The sequence below is a fragment of the Vulpes vulpes genome, chromosome 15, assembly GCF_048418805.1.
Source record: "Vulpes vulpes isolate BD-2025 chromosome 15, VulVul3, whole genome shotgun sequence".
In the NCBI taxonomy this organism is placed as follows: Eukaryota; Metazoa; Chordata; class Mammalia; order Carnivora; family Canidae; genus Vulpes; species Vulpes vulpes.
In genome coordinates, this window is record NC_132794.1 from 25,379,058 (window position 1) to 25,400,171 (window position 21,114).

Consider the following 21,114-nt stretch of genomic DNA (forward strand, 5'->3'; position numbering starts at 1 on the left):
TAGCAAACGGGATATTTCAGTTTAATGTGCTTAAATATTTAGCAAAGAATAAAAAATGTAAGAATTTAATTTTTTCTTTTAAAAAATCAACTTTTTATTAACCGTAACTTTCCCCAAGGCAACCATAAGAAAATGCATATAAAAAATCCACAATTTATTAGTATGAATTGAAAATATAAATATAATAAAACATTTTTTTCAGCCATCAAAGTTGCTATAGATAGGATTTCCCTAACCAAAGATTTAGTCTGTATTAATTTTGATATGGCATCTGACTTAAATGCCTGGTGCCACTGCATAAGGCAGAAATGTTCTTTTTTTTTTTTTTTTTTTTTTTTTTTTGGCAGAAATGTTCTTAATCTCTGATCCTTGTGCTTTTTTTCAACACATGAAAGTCTAACAGATGTCTGAAATAAAGCCAAATAGTACAGTACTTTTCAGATTCTTCAGTAGTCCTTCATATTTATACCACCGTAACGTCATCTGTCTTGTAAGCGTACTTGAACTACAAAAAAGAGAGAGAGATAAGAATTTGGATTTTTTCCCCCAAAATTAAATTTTTTAGATACTTTTTCCTATTTTGCACCATCTTTAAATTTCTAGTCATAAATTATTTGACTTATCAGAAAAATCACAGCTTCCTAATAAATGATTAGAAGCCCTTGGCTACTCCAAATAATTCCTGTAGTCATTTTTTATGATAGGTTCTATTTAAGTATAAGAGTACCAGAGAAGTGCACAAATTCTAAGGATACATATAGCCCAAAGGTTTGAAGTATGTGGAATTTAAATTTTGCAACCTCAACATGAAATTTGTTTTTAAATCTTAGAGACTCTTCTAGTTTTAATATTATCTTGGGTAAACTATATACATCTTTTAATATATTTCTAAACCATGATAATCTTTTTTCCCTGAAATATATAATGAATACCTACTCAAACTTGAGCAGGTTTTTCTTAGGGTAACCAGCATCACAGGATGATAAGCTTTATTTAAATTTGAAAATGTTTTTTAGGGATCCCTGGGTGGCGCAGCGGTTCGGCGCCTGCCTTTGGCCCAGGGCGCGATCCTGGAGACCCGGGATCGAATCCCACGTCGGGCTCCCGGTGCATGGAGCCTGCTTCTCCCTCTGCCTGTGTCTCTGCCTCTCTCTCTCTCTCTCTGACTATCATAAATAAATAATAATAATAAAAAAAATTAAAAAAAAAAAGAAAATGTTTTTTAACTGTTAGGCTTCCCTTATGGATCCTAGAGAGTTCTGTGTGATAATGGCAGATTGCAGTTGTAAAGGTAGCAGGTTTCAAGTATTTTTATCATGGAGTTAACAGATAGCTTTTCTTTTAGTTTGCTTGTAGTTACAAGCTTATTGGGAAAATTAGAAACATAATAGTCATACTGTCAAGAAGGGAATTATTTTTAGCACACATCTAGTAACTAGATTTTTCTTTCCACATTAGATTACTATAAAACCTAAATCTCTTCATTAGTGCTGACAGCTAAATGGCTGAGTGCCTTGTGAAAAAGGCTAATTTTGCATTTGAACTGTGTATTAGACCTGTTACCTCTAGAAGATTTTGCCCTTCGATTGGCTATCCAGCCTCTCAGCTTGTTAGGAAAGTTATTTAAAGCAGAAGAAAACTCCGAATAGTTTTTCCAATCCATTCCTAATGGAAAAAGCCATCTTTCAGCAGTTGGGTCTTAAATTCAGTCTCGTAAGCATGGGATAGAAGTTTGTCAAACTTTTAATGGTATTTAGGACTCTAGGAATTGTAACATCTCTAAGTCTGTCTCCCGTATACAATATAGGGCTGCTAATGAAGACTTGCATGATTTCAGCTTGAAGCCTTTTCAGGCTGTTTCAAACAGAAGTGGCTTGTGACTGAATGATGATTATTTGTTTTAATTCTCCATCTTACATTTTTAGGCATAATGACAAAGCTCTAAATTCAGAGATTAAACTTGGACATGAGAAATTTTAAAGTTAAAAAATACAAATTCTTTTGGTAAGTTCTATTAATAGTGAAGTGCTTATTTCTGGGTTTTTAGTGTAATATTTATCTTAAAATATTTAACTTTTAAGCAAACTTACGATTTCAATTTAAGATTAATAACACATTTATGTTGATTTCTCAACTATCACTCTTAAAGTGACTTCTTTAATGATTGGAAAGAAAAACTTAAATGCTATGATATGCATTTACCTTGCCAGAGTGCCATTCTATCCATTTCACAGATAACATAAGTTTTTAAAATTTCATATCTATGTGCCTGTAACTTATTTAGTCCTCATAATCACCCCATAAGTCAGGTACCATTATTATCCCAACAAAAATCTAAGTAGCCAACAAGTAAACAGTTAGAAAAGGACTCTCCGAGAAGTTAAAAATGCCCAAGATAACAAAAACCTAAGAAATGAAGCCCTGACTTAAACCAACCCTGTTTTGTAAAGCCCATGGTTGATGGTACCTTGCTTGGGTCAACTCATTACTTACAATAATACTGTGAGAAGGTTTAATATCAAGCCAATATTTGAAAATAAGTAACAAGATGCAAAGGTTAGATTAAGCAAGTGAGGATAGAAGACATTAAAATATCTGTTGATAAACAATAAAGCCTTGACAAAGTTCCTCTTTACAAAGAGTTCAGATATTTCTGAAGAGGGACTAATAACAGACATTTTATTTGCTTGAACTATAAATCAAATTGCAATAGGAAATAACAGCCCACTTGACAGGATTGAGATGACAAAGCAAACTACCAATGATAGGTCCAGGGGGAAGATCACACAGAGAATTAGTGGTATTTTATAAAGGCCCAAGTTAATGATAGGCTTTAACTTCTTTTAGTTACCAAATATTTGGTAATTTAACCTACTATTCAGTATTCTCATAATATTCTCTGGAGTTTTGTTTTCCACTTGTGAGGCAGTAATACTGTGAGGTTTGAAGGGAAACCCAACCATATCCCTACATTACTGATGGAGCATTGGCTTATAATGGGAAGCTGTCATGCAAACACTAGTTCTAGAGAAGGCTCATGCAATTCCTGTTTAAAATGTATACACTATTCACAGAAAATATGGCCTGTCTCCCAATTTATAACATGAAGCACCTTCCATATTCCATGGCTCTTTCATGTAATTTAAAGGATAACCTAAGGAAAGAAATGGAAACCCATCTAATCCTTGTCAGAAGCAAATTTACCATTAGTAGGTGTAGCGGTCCCCACTACAATTAGAGTGGTTTGATGTTTATTCCTTAAAGCACATGATCAGCACAAATAAAAGTGCTAAACTTTGTCTTTATCCTCAAAAAAGGAGTTACTTGCTATAGAAATGACTCCCATAAATTACATAATGGAAGCCTTGCTCAAATTTCATAAGTCTTGAAAATACCAAGTATTATAATGTAGACACCATAACGAGGCTTTAAAATGCCACCATTTTTGAAGGGCAGTTAAAAATGTAAATGTGCCTATCTTTTGACCAAGAAACTACTTCTAGGAATCTGTGTTCAAAAATACTCAAACAAAGGGACCATTATATATATAAAAGTGTTTATTGAAGAATTGTGAGTGGCAAAAACAACAAAAATCTAAGTAGCCAACAAGTAAACAGTTAAGTAAAATCTGAACATATACTCAAGAAAATACCGTGGAAAATACCACGTAGTGACAAAAAAAAAAAAAATGTGATCACAGGGAATAAAATGTTGCAAATTGGGGAAATACTGCAAGTGGGAGATGAAAAATATTATTTCTATGATGGTGCCAAAAACTGTCTGGAAAAATAAATACCACATTAACAGTAGCTAGTGTTCTCAGAGGCAGGGGAAGTGGCCAGATACAAAGAACTTTTTCTAGATTGTACATTTCAGTCTCTAGATTTTTATACTGAGCATTATTACATTGTAACTAGAGATGCAGAAAGACAACATTTTTTATGATAACCAAATTGCATGTATATCTCATGGGCAGTCTGTTAAATTTCTGAATTAAAGGATTGCAGTGTGGTTAAAATTTTTGATCAAACTACATCTACAGGGAAAAATTTCAAAATAATGCTTGTAATAATAGAGTGGTAATATATGCTTTTCCTCCACTGTTCGCAGTTATTTGTAAATAATATTAATTTCATAAGAAAAACTTAAAATAGTGCCTTATAAGAGAGAACCCCTATTATTAAGAGTACTAAATACCTGGAAATAAACTGTAACAACAGAAATGAGTGAGTCAAATGGAGAAAAATTTATAAAAATTTACAAAAAACTGACTAGAAGAATATGCTATATTTCTAAATTGACTCAACATTATGGAAACCTCACTTTTCAAGTTAATATGTAAAGTCAATATAAGTCATAATTAAAAGTCTGATAAAATTGTAATGGAACATGAAACCCTGATTTTAAGTTTACATGGAAAAATAATTCTCAAAAGTAACCAGCAATTTTTTTTTTTTTTAAAGAATAACTGACAGGGAGTATTCTTCCCTTTACATGATTTGTCAGTATATACTCAAAAGTATAACAGGAATGAACAATGAAACAGGATTACAAGTGCACAACCAGAAACAAAAGTTTAATGTAGAGTGAATGTGACTTTTCAAATTGAAAGTAATTCACTAATAAAAATTAATAGTGAACTGTTTGGCTATGCATTTTTATACTCATCATGAGGCTTGAACTTATGACCCAGGATCAAGAGTCCCATGTTCCTCTAAGCCAGGGAGGCTCCCCTATATGCATTGTTTTTAAAGTTAAATTCCTACCCTACAGTATAAAAATACATCCCAGGTAGATTAAAGATAAAGTGTTAATTATGAAACTAAAAATTCTGACAAAATATGAAGGGGAGGTATTTAGTAACTTTAGCTTAGGAAACTCTTCCCAATTTTAACAGGAAGGTTGGTGGTTTGGAATTAAAAGTAAACTGCCTATCAAAAGACATCATAAAGTTAAAAGAAACTCCAAAGAAAATTTCCACACCATGTTTAAAAGAAAAGGAATTACTATTCTGAGAATATGAAAAGGTTCTACGAATAATTATTTAGCAGAACTAAATAAATATAAAATATAAATAGATGCAAATGGCTAAAAACAGAGGATGTGCTAATGGCGCACTAATGACCAGGGAAATATAAGTTGAAGCCATGAAATACCATTTTTCACCTCACAAATTGACCAACATGGGAAAGGTTGTGGTTTGCATTCTTTGTGGAAGAGAATTTGAAACTGTCAGTGTTTTTTACCACATAATTCTCTTACCTGGTAATTCAAATTCTATACACCTAGAAGATAACCTATGGAAATACTTTTGCAAATACATAAAAATGTAAAATTGATGCAGCATCATTTGCCATTAATAAAAGATTATAAATTAATTCAAACTTTATAAAAGCATGAGAATTTGTATCTACTCATGTGGGAAGATGTTCACCATACTGTGATATTGTGTGATAGGTACCACCAGTAAGTCCCTTCCATTCTCAGATAAACCCGTGTATATTAAAAAACAAAACAAAATTTAAAAAAACCCGTGTATATTTTACTATTCTCATCTTACACAAGTACACTATGCAAGTAGGTTGCTCCAGGTGACCTAAATTATCAGGGCTTCAAACCCTGGAAGTATAACTCCGGGACACATGATGATACATAGACTAAACTGTAAAGAGTATTATGTGGGCATTTTATCATTTAGAAAGCAATAGAATAAATAATTGTTAATTTTCTTGGTGTAGACTGATTTGAATGAAAAGGAATCAACTACCTTATTAAAATTATTGGCCACAAGGGGGCATCAGATATTCTTTTTCCCCACTTAGAAGTGGAAGGCTGTTATTGTAGTTAATCCATGAAAAGCATTACTGGCTACAGTTTTGTTTTTTAGCTTTTTTAAGCAAGTAAACCACAATCTATATGTAGAACTTTCATTGGTAATGGGGAATTCTAACTATGCCATACTCATTTACACCTTTTTTTTTTTTTTTTTTTTTTTTTATTATTTATTATAGTCACAGAGAGAGAGAGAGAGAGGCAGAGACACAGGCAGAGGGAGAAGCAGGCTCCATGCACCGGGAGCCCGACGTGGGATTCGATCCGGGGTCTCCGGGATCGCGCCCTGGGCCAAAGGCAGGCGCCAAACCGCTGCGCCACCCAGGGATCCCTACACATTTCTTTATTAGAATTATTTTTCAGTTAACAAGTAATACTCCTTCAGGGAAAAAAAAAAAAACCTAGAAGCACAGAGAAAGATCATTAATCACTCAAATAATCACTCAAGCAGATATAACCACTGTTATTTTAGTAGATGGGGGTGTTTAAAAGAGCTTTTACTTTATATATGCCTATCCTGTTGTATTATGAAATATATTCATTTTATGGTCACAATTTGAAAATGTTTAACATTTTCTTATGTCACTGACTTTTTTTCTAAAACATGATTTTTAGTAGTTTCCTCTTTTCATATGTATGTGACTTAACCAATCTTTATCATTAGATATTAAGCTACAGGGCAGCCCAGGTACCTCAGTGGTTTAGCACCACCTTCAGTCCAGGGCGTGATCTTGGAGATCCGAGATCGAATCCCACATCGGGCTCCCTACATGGAGCCTGCTTCTCCCACTGCCTGTGTCTCTGCCTCTCTCTCTGTGTGTCTCTCATGAATAAATAAAATCTTAAAAAAAAAAAAAGAACAAGATATTAAACTATGGATCTCTTTTGGAATTGTCTTCAGTCATATATCTAAATATATACCACCTTTGTGGAGTTAGGTGTAGGGGAGTAGGTGTAGGGGTTAGGTGTAGGGGAGTACTCCTTTCAAGTTTAGAAACAAATGGACAAGTGGAAGGGTGTCTCGCTGGCTCAGTCAGTGGATCATGTGACTCTTGATCTTCAGGGTGGTGAGTTCAAGCTCCACCTTGGGCCTAGAGCTTAATTTAGGAGGGGAAAAAAATGGACAAGTTGGTACCAGAACTGCTAACTTTTTGAATTCATATAGGAAATGTTTGGATGGTAATTTTTTGAGTTAATAATAAGCCACGGTGATTGACAGTTTCACTAAATTCAATAGAAAAAAAAAGTTTTGCATCTTATAAATCATCCATCAAACACTTCTTCTAAAGAAGTGAAATAGGGGCACCTGGGTGGCTGAGTCAGTTAAGCGTCTGCCTTTGGCTCAGGTCATGATCTCAGGGTCCTGGGATAGAGCCCTGCTAAGCAGGAAGCCTGCTTCTCCCTTTGCCTCTGCCTCTCCCCCCAATTGTGCTCTCTCTCAAATAAATAAAATCTTAAAGTGAAGTAAAATTCACTGATTAAAAGTGAAAGTATTTAAATTTTTTGAAATTTGTCTAAAATGACTGGAATATCAAAAATGTAAAATTCCATTTTGTCATCTAAGTGAAATCTATTTCATGTTTTCCAGTGAAAAGACAACACAGACTATATTTAAAATCTGATATTATTAGCTAGTAAGATCCTTTGGTAAATAATTTTGAAGCTACCATGTGATGCTTGATACTATGAAATCTGGGAGAGAATACACAAGAAGTTAAGATACAGGATCTGACAGGGATTTGGCATGCGGGTTTACAGCAAAATCCCTCTTCCCTGACACAACTTGATTGGCCCTCCTAAAGTTTTAAGTGGAAAACCATTAAAAATGTATCCCTTATATATTTTAAAATACACTTTCAGTCACTAAATTTAATGTAGTTATTTTTTATAGAATATTGCACCCTGTTGCAGAGTGCCTGGGTAGCTCAGTCGCTTAAAATCTGCCTTCAGTTCAGCCATGATCCTGGAGCCCTGGGATCAGCAGGGCACTCTGCCCTGCAGGGAGCCTGCTTCTCCCTCTCCCTCTGCTCCCTCCCTGGACCCCTGCTCAGGCTCTAAGACTCAAATAAATACTATCTTTAGAAAAAAAATGGGTCTATTGCTAGTTTTTTCTTTTTCCCATAACCTACATACATAATATACCAACCCTAATTTAAAGTCTAGTTTCTTTGCAGCCGAATGAAAACAACATATTTTGAAGCTATGTGCCAGCAGAATCATTTCCTTGGATACATTGTTGTCACCACATCTAGTACAGCTGATACATAGAATTCACTTAAATTATGTAATCAGCATGTAACAAGCATAAATGGGCTTGGTACCAAACAACGAGGACTCTAGTCATAACCGCCGGCGGGAGCATCATTCCATCTGGGAGAAGAGTGCAGCTGTCAATGCTCAATGTGCCCTGGGCACCGGTGACTGCTTAGGAAGGGACAGAAAGCCGTGGTTAGGCCACGGTCGAGTCTGCTCTTTCCCACTGGCCTTCGGCCTGGTTGGTGTTGCTGGGAGCAGTGAGAGATGAGAGAGCCACACACTCTAACTTCCCTTTTTGTGGCTCTCAGGAGGCCCAGACTGCCAAGAACTGGAGGTTCTTAGAAAAATACTAGACCAGGAGTTAGAGGAGACCTGGATTTTGTTCCTAACAATATGGCCTGGCGGGATTGAAACTTTCTGAATCTTGAATTTTTTCATAAAATGATACTGAACTAGATACTGTAGCCTATGGATATCTTGGTTGTTTTTACAAAACTTAAACTGCCATGTCAATTTTCTTAACTAAATCACAAATCTTTGCCCATATTGCAGAAAGTTCCAATCAAATCTACATAAACATGGCATAAGAGCCCGGGTGGCTACCATACTGTGTAACCTTTACCCTGCCCTGGGCCTAGCACACAATCGTTAAGCGGGCAGAGCAGATTATATTCCATGTGATTATTTAATTTTACTTTGTGCTCTGTTGTGTCTGAACACATAAGAGACCCCCTCCTTGTTAGCAGATCAAAAGACTAGGGGAGGCTGAATGTCAGAGGACTGTGATTTGCCAGCAGGTTGCAAATCAGTCAGTCACTGATTTCTCCTATACCACACTCTGAATTGCAAGGTTGGGGACACCTGAGTGGCCCAGTCGGTTAAGGGACCCACTCTTGACTTCAGCTCAGGTCATGATCTCAGGGTTGTGAGACTGAGCCCCGCATCTGGCTTCCCGCTCCCCTCTACCCCCCCCCCCCATGCCTGCTCTCTCTAAAATGAATAAATGTCTTAAAAAAAATTGCAAGGTCATTCATTCTACTGTTCCCTAGAAATGTTCTCACTGTTGACAGTTTTGGGACTACGTGAGAGGGAAATTGCCCTACTTAACAACATTAAAAGAGCACAGCGCCAGTAGCCAACATTCAACTTGGAACACTGTGTGACAGCTGACCTAATACGTGGCCTAGACAACTCTTCTTTCCAAGTGCAAGATAACTCTTTTTTTTTCATTAGTGTAGTTTGTGCTGATTCCGTGAAACGGCTGAGCCAAAACACCAGTAACTTGAAGAAACCACACATAAATTGAGGGAAAAAACACTGTGATGGGGTATGTCTGGCAATGACTCGATGTGAACCCAGCTAGAGCTGCTGCAATTACCATCATCAATAGAGATTACTGTGTTGATCATTTGGATGTGAATATGTTTGATCATTAGGATATGAAGACGGTCCACCTTTGAAAGGTGTCACATCTGCTTAAGGAAACGAGGCAAGTGTTGAAAGACAGGTGACCCTCAGCTTCCCCTGAGGGTACAATCTCAAGAAGGGAGAAGGCGGGTTGAACCAGGAAGATGGGGGCAGCCCCGGTGGCGTAGCGGTTTGGCACCTCCTGCGGCCTGGGGTGTGATCCTGGAGACCGGGGATCGAGTCCCACATCGGGCTTCCTGCATGGAGCCTGCCTCTCCCTCTGCCTGTGTCTCTGCCTTTCTCTCTCTCTGAGTAAATAAACAAATCTTAAAAAAAAAAAAAAAAAAAGAACCAGGAAGATGGTTTAGGAAGGGTTAGGATTCAATGATCAGAAAAGGTAAGACCATAAACATTGAAAGAGTAACCCAGGGCAGCCCGGGTGGCTCGGCGGTTTAGCGCTGCCTTCAGCCCGGGGCCTGATCCTGGAGACCTGGGATCAAGTCTCACGTCAGGCTCCCTGCATGGAGCCTCCTTGTCCCTCTGCCGTGTCTCTGCCTCTCTGTGTGTGTGTGTGTGTCTGTCATGAATAAATAAATTCAAAAAAAAGTAACCTGGCCAAAACATAAAAAAAAATTTAAAGTTCATTTCATATCACTATAAAAAATTTTGAAAGTTCATTTCATGTCACAAAGGGCTAATTAATATTTAAAAGCTCCTCCAAATTAGCAAAATGGTAATACAAAGAAAAATGAGTAAAGCATATGAACACAGTTCTCAAAAGTCCAAAGGGCTTTTAAACACAGGAAACGATAGTCAAGTAAATAGACAGGAATAGAATTTTAAACCATGAGATAATTTTCTTCTCAGAAATCAGGAAAGATCAAAAAGTTGGAAAGAATATAGGTGAGGGGCAGCCCGGGTGGCTCAGCGGTTTAGTGCCACCTTTGGCCCCGGGCCTGATCCTGGAGACCCAGGATCGAGTCCCACGTCAGGCTCCCTGCATGGAGCCTGCTTCTCCCTCTGCCTGTGTCTCTGCCTCTCTCTGTGTCTCTATGAATAAAAAAAAAAAAAAAAAAAGAATATAGGTGAGGATTTGGGGGAAGATAAACAACCTCATCCATTGCAAGCATAAGCTGCTGTAACAAAAAGGTATTTTAATAATAGCTCTCAGAATATTCTTTACTCAGCACCCCCCTCTTTTAGACATTTACCTTAAAGGTATAGTCATAAATATGCAAAATCATGTAGATACACATATACTGCTTGTAATTTTACTCATTATATCTAAAGGATAGTATCAATTTAAATGGTCCTCAATTGGAGACTGGTTAAGTTAGAGTGTATCACAATGATGCAACACATGGTTTTGAAGACAAGGTTTTAGGTAGGTAGATACATAAAAGGTGAGATACACAGAATAATCTGAGAGGATTTGTTAAATTAAAAATTTTGTATAAGACTTTATTTAAAAAACAAAACAGGTATATGCAAGTGTAAGCATAGAAGAATGTCATAGTGGAAGACCAGTTGTGAAAGTCTAACATCAGGCTAGACTTTGAACTTTTAAGTTAGAGGTTGTCCAGCAAAGTTTTTGAGCAAGAGAGTGAGCCTAAGTGCTTTAAGAAAATTAACCTAGAAGTGAAGCGTTTTAATCAACTCTTGTCTAGATCATAGGGGATTGTAGAGCAACGGCCATCTATTTGCTTCCACAACCAGATGGATTTTTTTTTTTTTACAGTCATGTAAACTCTTCATGTCTTCCTGAAGTTAAAAACCATTTTCCCAGAAAAATAGTTTCATCCTGTCAGGAAGATTCATAAGAAAAGACAAATCCATAACCATGTCACCAACTACTTTTTCACTTGACAGATATATGGTTAACTCCACACTTGAAATAAAGATAAGTACACTCCTGGGGGAGGTGATGGGGGAGATGGACAACCATGAAGTAACTCTGTTGGCATTATTTAGGTGCTATTTTTTTAAAGATTATATTTATTCATGAGACACACAGAGAGAGGCAGACATAGGCAGAGGGAGAAGTAGGTTCCCTGTGGGGAGCCTGATGCAGGACTCAATCCCAGGACCCCAGGATCATGACCTGAGCCAAAGGCAGATGCTCAACCACTGAGTCACCCACGTGCCCCTCAGTGCTGCTATTTTTATTATACCACTAAAAATTAAGCAAAGAAACTGAGCATGTGTTCCACGTCAACTTTGACAATTAGTCCAATCATCAATGCTGATGTGGTTTGAACTGTGTGCCCCCAAAACTAGGTTGCAGTCCTAATCCCCACTACCTCAGAATGAATTTGGAAATAGATCTTTGTAGTTACAATTGGTTTAAATCTGGTCATCAGGGTGGGCCCTAATACAGTATAACCGGTGTCCTTATAAAAAAGCAAAATTAGGACGCAAACACCCATGGAGGAAAGGGGATTTGAGAGACACAGAGAAGACAGCCATCTACAAACCAACAAGAAAGGCCGGGGCAGATCCTCCCCTGACAGCAACGTGAAGCGGCCAATGTCGCCAACACTTAGATCTCAGACATCTAACCTCCAGGACATAAGACAATAAATTTAAGCCATTCAGTTTGTGGCACTTGTTACGGCAGCCCTAGCACACTAATCCAATTTTACATAGAAATTAATTATGACTAATTTCAGAAAACTATTTTAAGGAACTTGAAAACAACTGGTTTTTTGGAAATTAAAATCTTCTAAAAATGGTATTTTAGTTATCTATGTATATTTCCATAAATCCTGATACCAAGAAATATTAGCATACCACAAGTAGGCAATGATACTGAAGCATGTAAGTTTTTTGGCCTCGCTAAAGGGAGTACTCAAACACTTCTAGAAGTTTGTGAAGCCTGAGAAAAAAATATACCGCTAATGACTTAGCGTGGAAACCAGTCACCTGCAAAGGGATTCCTGAGCAATTCCGAAGTTCCCGTGGGTAATTATGAAAACAACCCAGGAGAGAAAATGATCATTAACTTCACTCCAGACTACTCTGAATCTCTCAGGATGGGGTTACAAACTTACGTCTAAAATGCTTCTCTAGGTTTTTAAAGTAATTAGGTTTGTTCTTGTGTTTGCTCCTATTCAATCAAGTCACTCCATTCCGTGTTGGGGCAACTTAAAAAAAAAAAAGGGGGGGGGGATCCCTGGGTGGCGCAGCGGTTTAGCGCCTGCCTTTGGCCCAGGGCGCGATCCTGGAGACCCGGGATCGAGTCCCACGTCGGGCTCCCGGTGCATGGAGCCTGCTTCTCCCTCCGCCTGTGTCTCTGCCTCTCTCTCTCTCTCTGTGACTTAAATAAATAAATAAATAAATAAATAAATAAATAAATAAATAAATAAATAAATAAATCCAAAAAAAAAAAAATAAGATTTCTTAGAGTGAGAGCGAGTGGGAAGGGCAGAGCGATGAAGAGCCTGCAGCAGACCGCTGCCCTGAGCACGGAGCCTGCCGTGGGGCTCAATCCCACCGCTGCGGGATGGTGACCGGAGCCCAACAAAACCAAGTGTCGGAGGCTTAAACGAATGAGCCAACCAGGCGCCCCTGTGCAAGTTAACTTTTTAAGCCACGTGCACTTTCCTCTCTCCACACATACTCACTCTTCTTCTTCGGACACTGTCTTATTGGAAGAGACCAGGGCAGCTGTCTTGGAGAACATATGACACACTTGCCTCAAGCGCCCAGTTTCCTGTCTAAAAATTCACTCAGCATTTACAGAGCAATATGCAAGTCAGAGTTTGGCACTGAGGATAAGGGGAGTAAATCCACTTCAAATCCACTCCTTTGCAAAAGGGCATATTAAGCAAGTTAAACAATTGGGATGCCAAGGATTTTGTGCCCTAAAAGACCTCTACCGGCAACGTTGAGGGCCCAGATGCACTGCTGATTTGTGAGGGGCAGGGATGCAAGTCAGGAAAAATGACTCAACTAACACCTGCAGGGCAGGTAAGCAAGGCGGGGTTCTCTGGCTGAAGACCCTGCATATTCACAAAGGTATGAAACCAGGGCCCCTTTGCTACTGAGCATGGTTAGTGCACAAAGGTGCACCTGGAGATGCAGAAACCAAGCACAGAGACATGGACTGGATCTTGAAAGATCTTTTTATATCCGGTTAAGATGTTCTCATTTTTAGTATGATCAGATTTACATCTGAAGATAATCAATCCACCATGACTTAGTGGATGGATGAGGCAACAAGCACTCAGCAAAGACAGTCAAGATCACGAGGCTTTCTAGTACTTTGGTGGGGTCTGGCATTGGTTTTTACCTCTCATTTCCTGCATCTTCTCCCACCTTTCTCATGCTCCATTAGAGTTAGAATTTTCAGGGATGCCTGGGTGGCTCAGCAGTTGAGCCTTTGGCTCAGGGCATGATCCCGGGTCTAGGTTTGAGTTCCACATCAGGCTCCTTGAGGGGGAGCCTGCTTCTCCTTCTGCCTATGTCTCTGCCCACCCCCCCTTTTCTCATGAATAAATAAATAAAATCTTAAAATTTTTTTCACAGCTCAGTAGTGAAAAAAGAAGCAAACTGATCAAGGACTTTATTCTGAAATTTACTTCTTGGTTCTTCATTAACTCTAGAATTTTTTTTCCCTGCAGTTATACCTCAGGGCAATAGCTTTTTTTTTTCTATAGTTATCAAACTTAGGAAAATCATTTAAGTAACATCACATTTGATTTAAATTTCAAAATTACCAGCAAGAAAAACAGAGCTGAGTTCCTAGGACTGTTTTTATATTTTCACTGCTGCCTTTATTACATTTAGAAATTACATTTGATTATGCCTTAGGCTTAAAACTAGACCACTTTAAAAACAAATTACTTCATATTCAGTTTTATCTCAATTTCATCAGTTTTGACATCTGGTACTTAATTAACCAGAAATATGGTCTGGCCTTTAGAGCTACAAGATTAAAATATGGTCTAAATTAAAGGCATTAAATTATGCTCAATAGTTTCACTCAGCATCTTTATTGTAATCTTGATTCTTTGTAAATCTGTGTATCACTATCAGCATCCCAGGGCAAATGCACAGAATTTTCATTATGATATTAATTCTCTCTTTAGACCATCCAACCTCCCCCATGATTTACGTATTTTTAAACCACATTTTAAACACCAGGACACTGAAGCTAAGTAAAGCAGAAATTTAGACACGTCTGACTACAGGGCCTATTCTCTTCTTTTAATCTGAGAGTAGAAAATTTCACATTAGTATAAACCAGTGTTCTCAACTGGAGCAATTTTACCCTCCACCCCTATGGACATTTGGCAGTACGTGCAGACATTTTTTGATTGTGGCATCTTGGGGAGGCAGAAAGAATGCTACTTGCATCTAGTGGGTGGAGGGTCAGGGATGCTGCTCAACATGCTATAATGCACAAGGACAGTCCCTTACAACAAAGGATTATCCAGCCCAGATGCTAAAAGTGCTAAGACTAAAAAACCCTATTGTAACAAAATATTCCTTAAAATGTCTTCTTACAAAAGTATTGCTACCTCATTGTTTTTTCTGAAATCACTGCTCAAAACAGCTTCAAACCATAACTAGATGTTTATGTATTTCATGCTACTCTGAGTACTCACATTTGAGTTTATGCTATGAATTGAGAAAGGATCACAGAAACTCTGTGGAGGCTTCGATCCCAAATATTATAGTATGTTATCTGGTGTCATATAAATGCAAAGGAGTGAGGAAAGAGAAGTATGTCTGACATGTTTTCACTGATGTGTGACAGTTTCATCTTCTGTTTAACAAAGGATGCAAGGAGGGGAGGAAAAAAAGGAAACCCTGAAGAATAGCAAATTGAAGTTTTATAAAGTAGACATTTTTCAAAAGGCACAATGAAGCCACACAATGAGGCAGGAAACTGCTTTCTCAATTTTATTTCAAAAGTACACAAGGTCACAAAACTAGAGCAAGTTTTTTTTTTTTTTTTTTAACAAATTCTGTTCTTACAAATTTCAAAATCTGCACCATTGGATATGTAAGCCAGAAACTTTAAATACAAAATCATTTTTTAAACTGACACTTGTCAATTCTCTACTTGCATATGGGAAGTGTCAAAATATTTTTTTCTCAGTAGTACAAGTGTTTTTATCATAAAAGTTCACAGTTAGGAATGAGAATAGTGAATAAATTGTGGTTCTCTTAACTCTCGTGTCATTAAATTAGCAAAAAACACAGAGTTCTTCCTTAATTAGAGCTTTCAGTGTTCACAACCAAAGCCAAATCCAACTGATATTCACCACACTTTTAAAATTACAAAATAGGGTATTTTTAAAACTTGATTTTAAATAACAGTAAGAGACTGAAGAAATTATTTGCTGGTGTTACCATCTAGAAGATAAACAGAACCACAATTCACAAGTTTATTATTTTTCCCTGCTTCTGTTACACTGTAGAATTTGTGCTCAGTTATGGACCTTTTTTAGTGTCAAAATAGGCAAACAAGTAAAAACTCCAACTGCAGAATGTGTTGCCTCTATTGCAAGACTATCTAAAGGCATTTGAAATATTAAAACTTGCCCAGAACATTTATACTACTAAACACAAGAATATTATTATAAAGATATATGTACATATATGTCACAAGCCACTAAAAAGTTAAAATTGTGCCAACATTTTCTATAAACTACTTCTTATGTGACACATCAAAGCATTAACCACATAAAATAGGTTTGTTTTTTCTGTTCACACTGGAATAAGGCATCTGACAGCCCTAAACACTGTGGAGATGAAGACAGTAGGGAAAAAAACCTTAAACATTCATATAACTTCAAATTTACATGCTGCACACACACAAAAAGACAGAATAGTTATTTTAAGAAGTCGTACATTACAGAATTTGATATCCAACTTCATGCAATGAGTTCTTTCTATATTTAATCAAAATGTTTACTTGCCCCTTCATTTGCTCCAAATTTCCAGAACTCAATCTTAAAAATTACCATTTTAACAAAATCAGATATTTTTTTATATCCATAATCTAATTACATTTCTTCAAATTAACTCCTCCCAAGACACACTCAGGCTGTGTTTCCACTGTTAACTCCACAGCAGATAGCCCAAATTCAAAGAAAGTTATATGCCTGAACAGATAAGAAATTTTGGGGGTTCTCAAAGAGGGAATTATTGGTAAGAATGCCAATAAGAAAAAGAACACCAGTAGACTACATATTTCAAGCAGAGGACTCATACTCTACAGTATCATTTTTCTTTTCAGATGATCCTGTGTACCTCAAAAAGATAGTGTCAAGTAGAATCACACTGATTCTCTTCAAAGATGCAGTGCCATTCTGGAGCGACAGGGTTTGGCTTTCTAATGGTAATGCTTAAATAACCAGTTTGGGTTGAATCGCTTGATGATTACTAACAGTTATTCTAGGACAAATATTTCTAGTTCAACTGAATTATCACGGAGAATTATTTGGGAAATTATCAGTACCTGACTAATCTGACTTTTGGACCAACTGAAATTTACAATGAGAACTGTTGGAGAGGTTAAATCTAAAACTGAATTCTGTCCTCAGAACTTAATCTCACCCAGCAGGTCTTCTCAGGTCACTCAACTGATGTTTTACGAGCTCTGTTCTCAGGCTGTAAACAGTATGGACCTGAAAGTGCTTCTGGGAGAGTCTGATTACTTGTAGCCAAATCCTTCACAAGAGTCTTATGTGTCCACCTTTTATAGTAGTTCCTACTTAAAGTGACAGCATAATCTTCACAAAAACTGGGGACAGGAACGACCAAATATTTTTATTATTCAACTTGGTGATCTGTTATTTATTCTTATACTCTTATAAATTTTATCGTATAAAACAGGCCAAACATCTGGCATTCAAAAATAGCTACTGTTATAAAATCATAAACACGATCAAAGAGTGCTGGGGATGTTGAAATTTTAAAATCTTTATGAATAATACCATCAGTCAAGTTGCATCCAAACAGAACAGGGAACAGGAGGCAAGATTCAAAGTGTGGAAAGAGAAAGGTGTCACAGTGATGTGTTTTTAGGAACAGTACCTTCACCTCTAAGCACCTTTCAGGTGATAGCTAGCTCATAGGCACCAGAAATTCATAATAAAAATTAAATTACCCAAAGGCACAGATGAAAATGTTAACACAAGTATAAAAGCAATATTACGTAAGGTTAAAAACCTACTTAAAAATGCTTCCAAATATATAAAACTATACACTAATCCATTACACAGATATTCAGCTTAAGTTCAGCATGAAAAAGCATACACAATCCTCTGCCTAATCTCAAATTCAGATCAACATTGATTTATAATGTAGCATTTACCACCACAGCACCCAAAGAGATTGAAAGAAACCAACTCCCTACCAAAATCTAGGGAAAAGGTTTTAGAGCTAGTGAAATAATTTATTGCAAACTGTATTTACTATAAAGAAGCTGTTGGCTCATTTTACTATATCCACACTCCCTCACAATCTTAAGGGAAATACAATAAACTCACTTTCTTCTACTACAACAGTATTTAACACATTTGGCAGTTAGGAGTATACTTTTTACTCCTTTCCTTTCTTTTTTTTTTTTTTTTAAGAATAAATCACTTTCACAAAACTAAGATTTGCTCTTCTCAAAGCTCATCTTGATTTTCTGCAACTATACAAAGACATGTTGGCCACAGAATAGCAGCTGTACATCCTCCCAAGTCTGAAATGCAGAACTGATGGAGAACACCCACCAGTTTCAAATGATTTCATCATTCTGAGTCTATGAAGAAACTATCCTCTAGAACTGCATTCAAGTGGGTAAATTTAGGTTTACATGTTTCTAGAACATATAATATATAATACCAACACAACCCCCACCCCTCCTCAAAACACTGAACTAATCAGGAAAAAGATGTTTTAAAATATCACCTCAAAGGCTAGTATTTAGTTAAGAGCTGCAAAGTATTCTATCCTTGTTCTGACTGGTCATTGTTCTGAAAACTGCCATAAAACCTCAAGGCTGATCACTCATCAACCAAACCCATACTCACTACTGCACCACTAACTAGTGTCATTGCTGTATGTAGCTGACAGCAAATTTTCTAAGTGAATCAGAGAAATGCTCCTTTATTTTTGCATATAAAAGAGTTTACTACGTCCCTGTTTCCTATAGCAGTCTGTCAATTAAATAGAAATCATTTCATAGACAAGGTTTATGAATGATTCAGAAGTAAAACCAGTAACTTCTAGTTCGCCATAGTGTTTTCTAGGTTACTAAAGATATTTCAAACTCATATTTAAATGATCTTTCAAAGAAGCTATAAAAAAGAGCAACAAACATAAATGTGTCATAAGTATTTCTTCCATGAATGCTTCTTTATCAGTTTGGAAAGGACACCAGGTCATAAACTGAGAAAGGCAACTTAAAAACAATGGTAGAAAATAGTGAGTACCACTTTCACATGATTCAAGTATCAACTTATGAGTGCAAGTAAGTTCACCGATTTCTTCACCTATGATTTCACAAAGTGCTCTATCTTCAGTATTGATACTTAGAAATCTGTCGAATCAATATCTTAAAAGGATATCTTTTTTAAAATGGTGAACCTGTCTTTTGTAACTTCAATGCCTTTACTATTTCAACAACCAAACAAAACTTTTCAAAATATAATTTTCAGTTTCTGGATAGCTTCTTGATACATTTTGAGGCTGGTAGCAGAATTTAAAATGGAATGGTCTTCCTATTTGAAGAGGAGAAAAGAAACATGGAAAACACAGATGAAAGGATGGAGGCTCTATACTATAGACCCGTCCTTGCTCTGTGCTGGAATCATCACAGGCACCGCTCCCATCCTACTTAGATTAGGGGCAGCTACCTTAGCCGGTGGGAGAGTCGGACTCTGAGGAGTACGTTCAAAGTCTTCACTTGGTACTTGGTTATACTGAGTCTTGGAATATCCTTCCATGTTGGAAGGAGACATGGATCCCAGGGATGAATGATTGCTGCCGATGTAGCTTCTAGCAGTGGATGTACGGCTCTTAGGAGGAGGCACATCTTCCCTAGAAAGCAATGATCCCATACAAGTTCAAAAAACAAGTTTCTAAGAATCTACAATTATGTAAGCTACGAAAAATGGTTATGGGTGAGGAAGGATCCTCCAAGTATATAAAAGTGTGTGTGACACACAAAAAGCAATCACAATGAGGTACAATATCACAGACTGGGTATTTGTCTCAAATCTATCATTTACAGAGCATAATAAGATGCAATTTTTTTTTTAATTTTTTTTTTTTATTTATTTATGATAGTCACAGAGAGAGAGAGAGAGAGAGGCAGAGACACAGGCAGAGGGAGAAGCAGGCTCCATGCACCGGGAGCCTGATGTGGGATTCGATCCCGGGTCTCCAGGATCGCGCCCTGGGCCAAAGGCAGGCGCCAAACCGCTGCGCCACCCAGGGATCCCGATGCAATTTTTTAAAAAATGTATGATTCTATAATGTCTTATAAGAAACAAACTTCAATTCTCTTCATACTCTATCACTGATCAAGATAATCTAATTATAATCAAGCAACATATAATTGATAAGGCACTACACTTAGAGTAATATTTCCACAAAAAAAAGAAAACCTTTGTTATGAAACTTACTTCTCTAAGACCTTAGTTGAAAACTTAGCAGACTGAAATTTGCAAAAGCTAAGAATTTAGGCCTAAGAATTTTTAAACCAAGCACTGACAAAAAATATATATCTGGGTTCCCTCTGGTGCAGTTTAGAAAGACAAGTGCCCAGATCCCAAGCTAGACCTACCAAATGTCAATTTATTTCCTGGATGTTATTTAAGTCATATGTTATTTTTTTAAAGTTCTATAATGCAATGCACACTTCTAGTTAAGATTTACTGGTTCAGGATATTAAAAAATAAAATCACATTACCAACAGTTCTATAAACTACCTATATCAATTGATACTATCAGGTCTTTCTTTTTAAACCCCAACACCTGGTCCTTTTTTGAAAACTTCATGCCTGCACACTTTATTGGGAAAAGACAGGCAGTCTTGAGATAAGCATTTTGCAGTGGCTCTTAAAATAGGATTTAAAATTAGGGCGGGAGGGAGGGCACAATGGAGGTTGGTTGATTCTGCACACTTGAAATTGCAAGTAAAAGCTTTCAAATGTATTGAAGGGAAGAACTACAGCTTTTATCCAGTTCTTATGGGGTAAATGCTTCAGATGGTTAAGAGAACTAATGCTCTAGAGATATAATAAAATTTGGTTTATAGCAGCCAACTCTTGTGTCACTTTATTACCTGATATCATGATGAACTTCCTTTTCATATTTTTCTTCTCTGCGCTTTTTACGACAGCAAAAGACGATAAGCCCAATGAGCACTAGAGCAAGCAAAATTCCTACAACAGCTCCTGCAATTGTTCCAGCTCTATTTGAAGCTAGAATAAGATGTTAACAAGAAAATAATTAAGAATAAAAAGATAATTCTGTGTCTAGTCATATTGAAGGTAAGGATACACACTGATGAACTGATTTCATTGCATATATTAACTTTAAGAGACAAATTAATGAGTTTTTGGACCAGTGGGAAAATTCACTGAAAGAATTTTCTTCTGAACTGTGTAT

General features: G+C 36.9%; 1 protein-coding gene across 2 annotated transcripts in view; it reads right to left on the reverse strand.

The window, feature by feature from the left end:
• Positions 1–139: 139 nt before the first annotated feature.
• CXADR (CXADR Ig-like cell adhesion molecule) overlaps positions 140–21,114 on the reverse strand; it is a 61,807-nt gene continuing 40,832 nt past the window's right edge. The window contains exons 6-8 of one of the 2 annotated variants that reach the window (XM_025995663.2): positions 20,789–20,927; positions 19,356–19,539; positions 140–505 (exon numbers count right to left, since the gene is read on the reverse strand). In XM_025995663.2, the coding sequence (XP_025851448.1) occupies positions 464–505; positions 19,356–19,539; positions 20,789–20,927 (365 nt within the window). In that variant the 3' untranslated portion in view covers positions 140–463. Of the gene's footprint in view, positions 506–15,389; positions 19,540–20,788; positions 20,928–21,114 lie in introns of those variants that run through there. The other variant, XM_025995662.2, reaches the window with a different exon arrangement.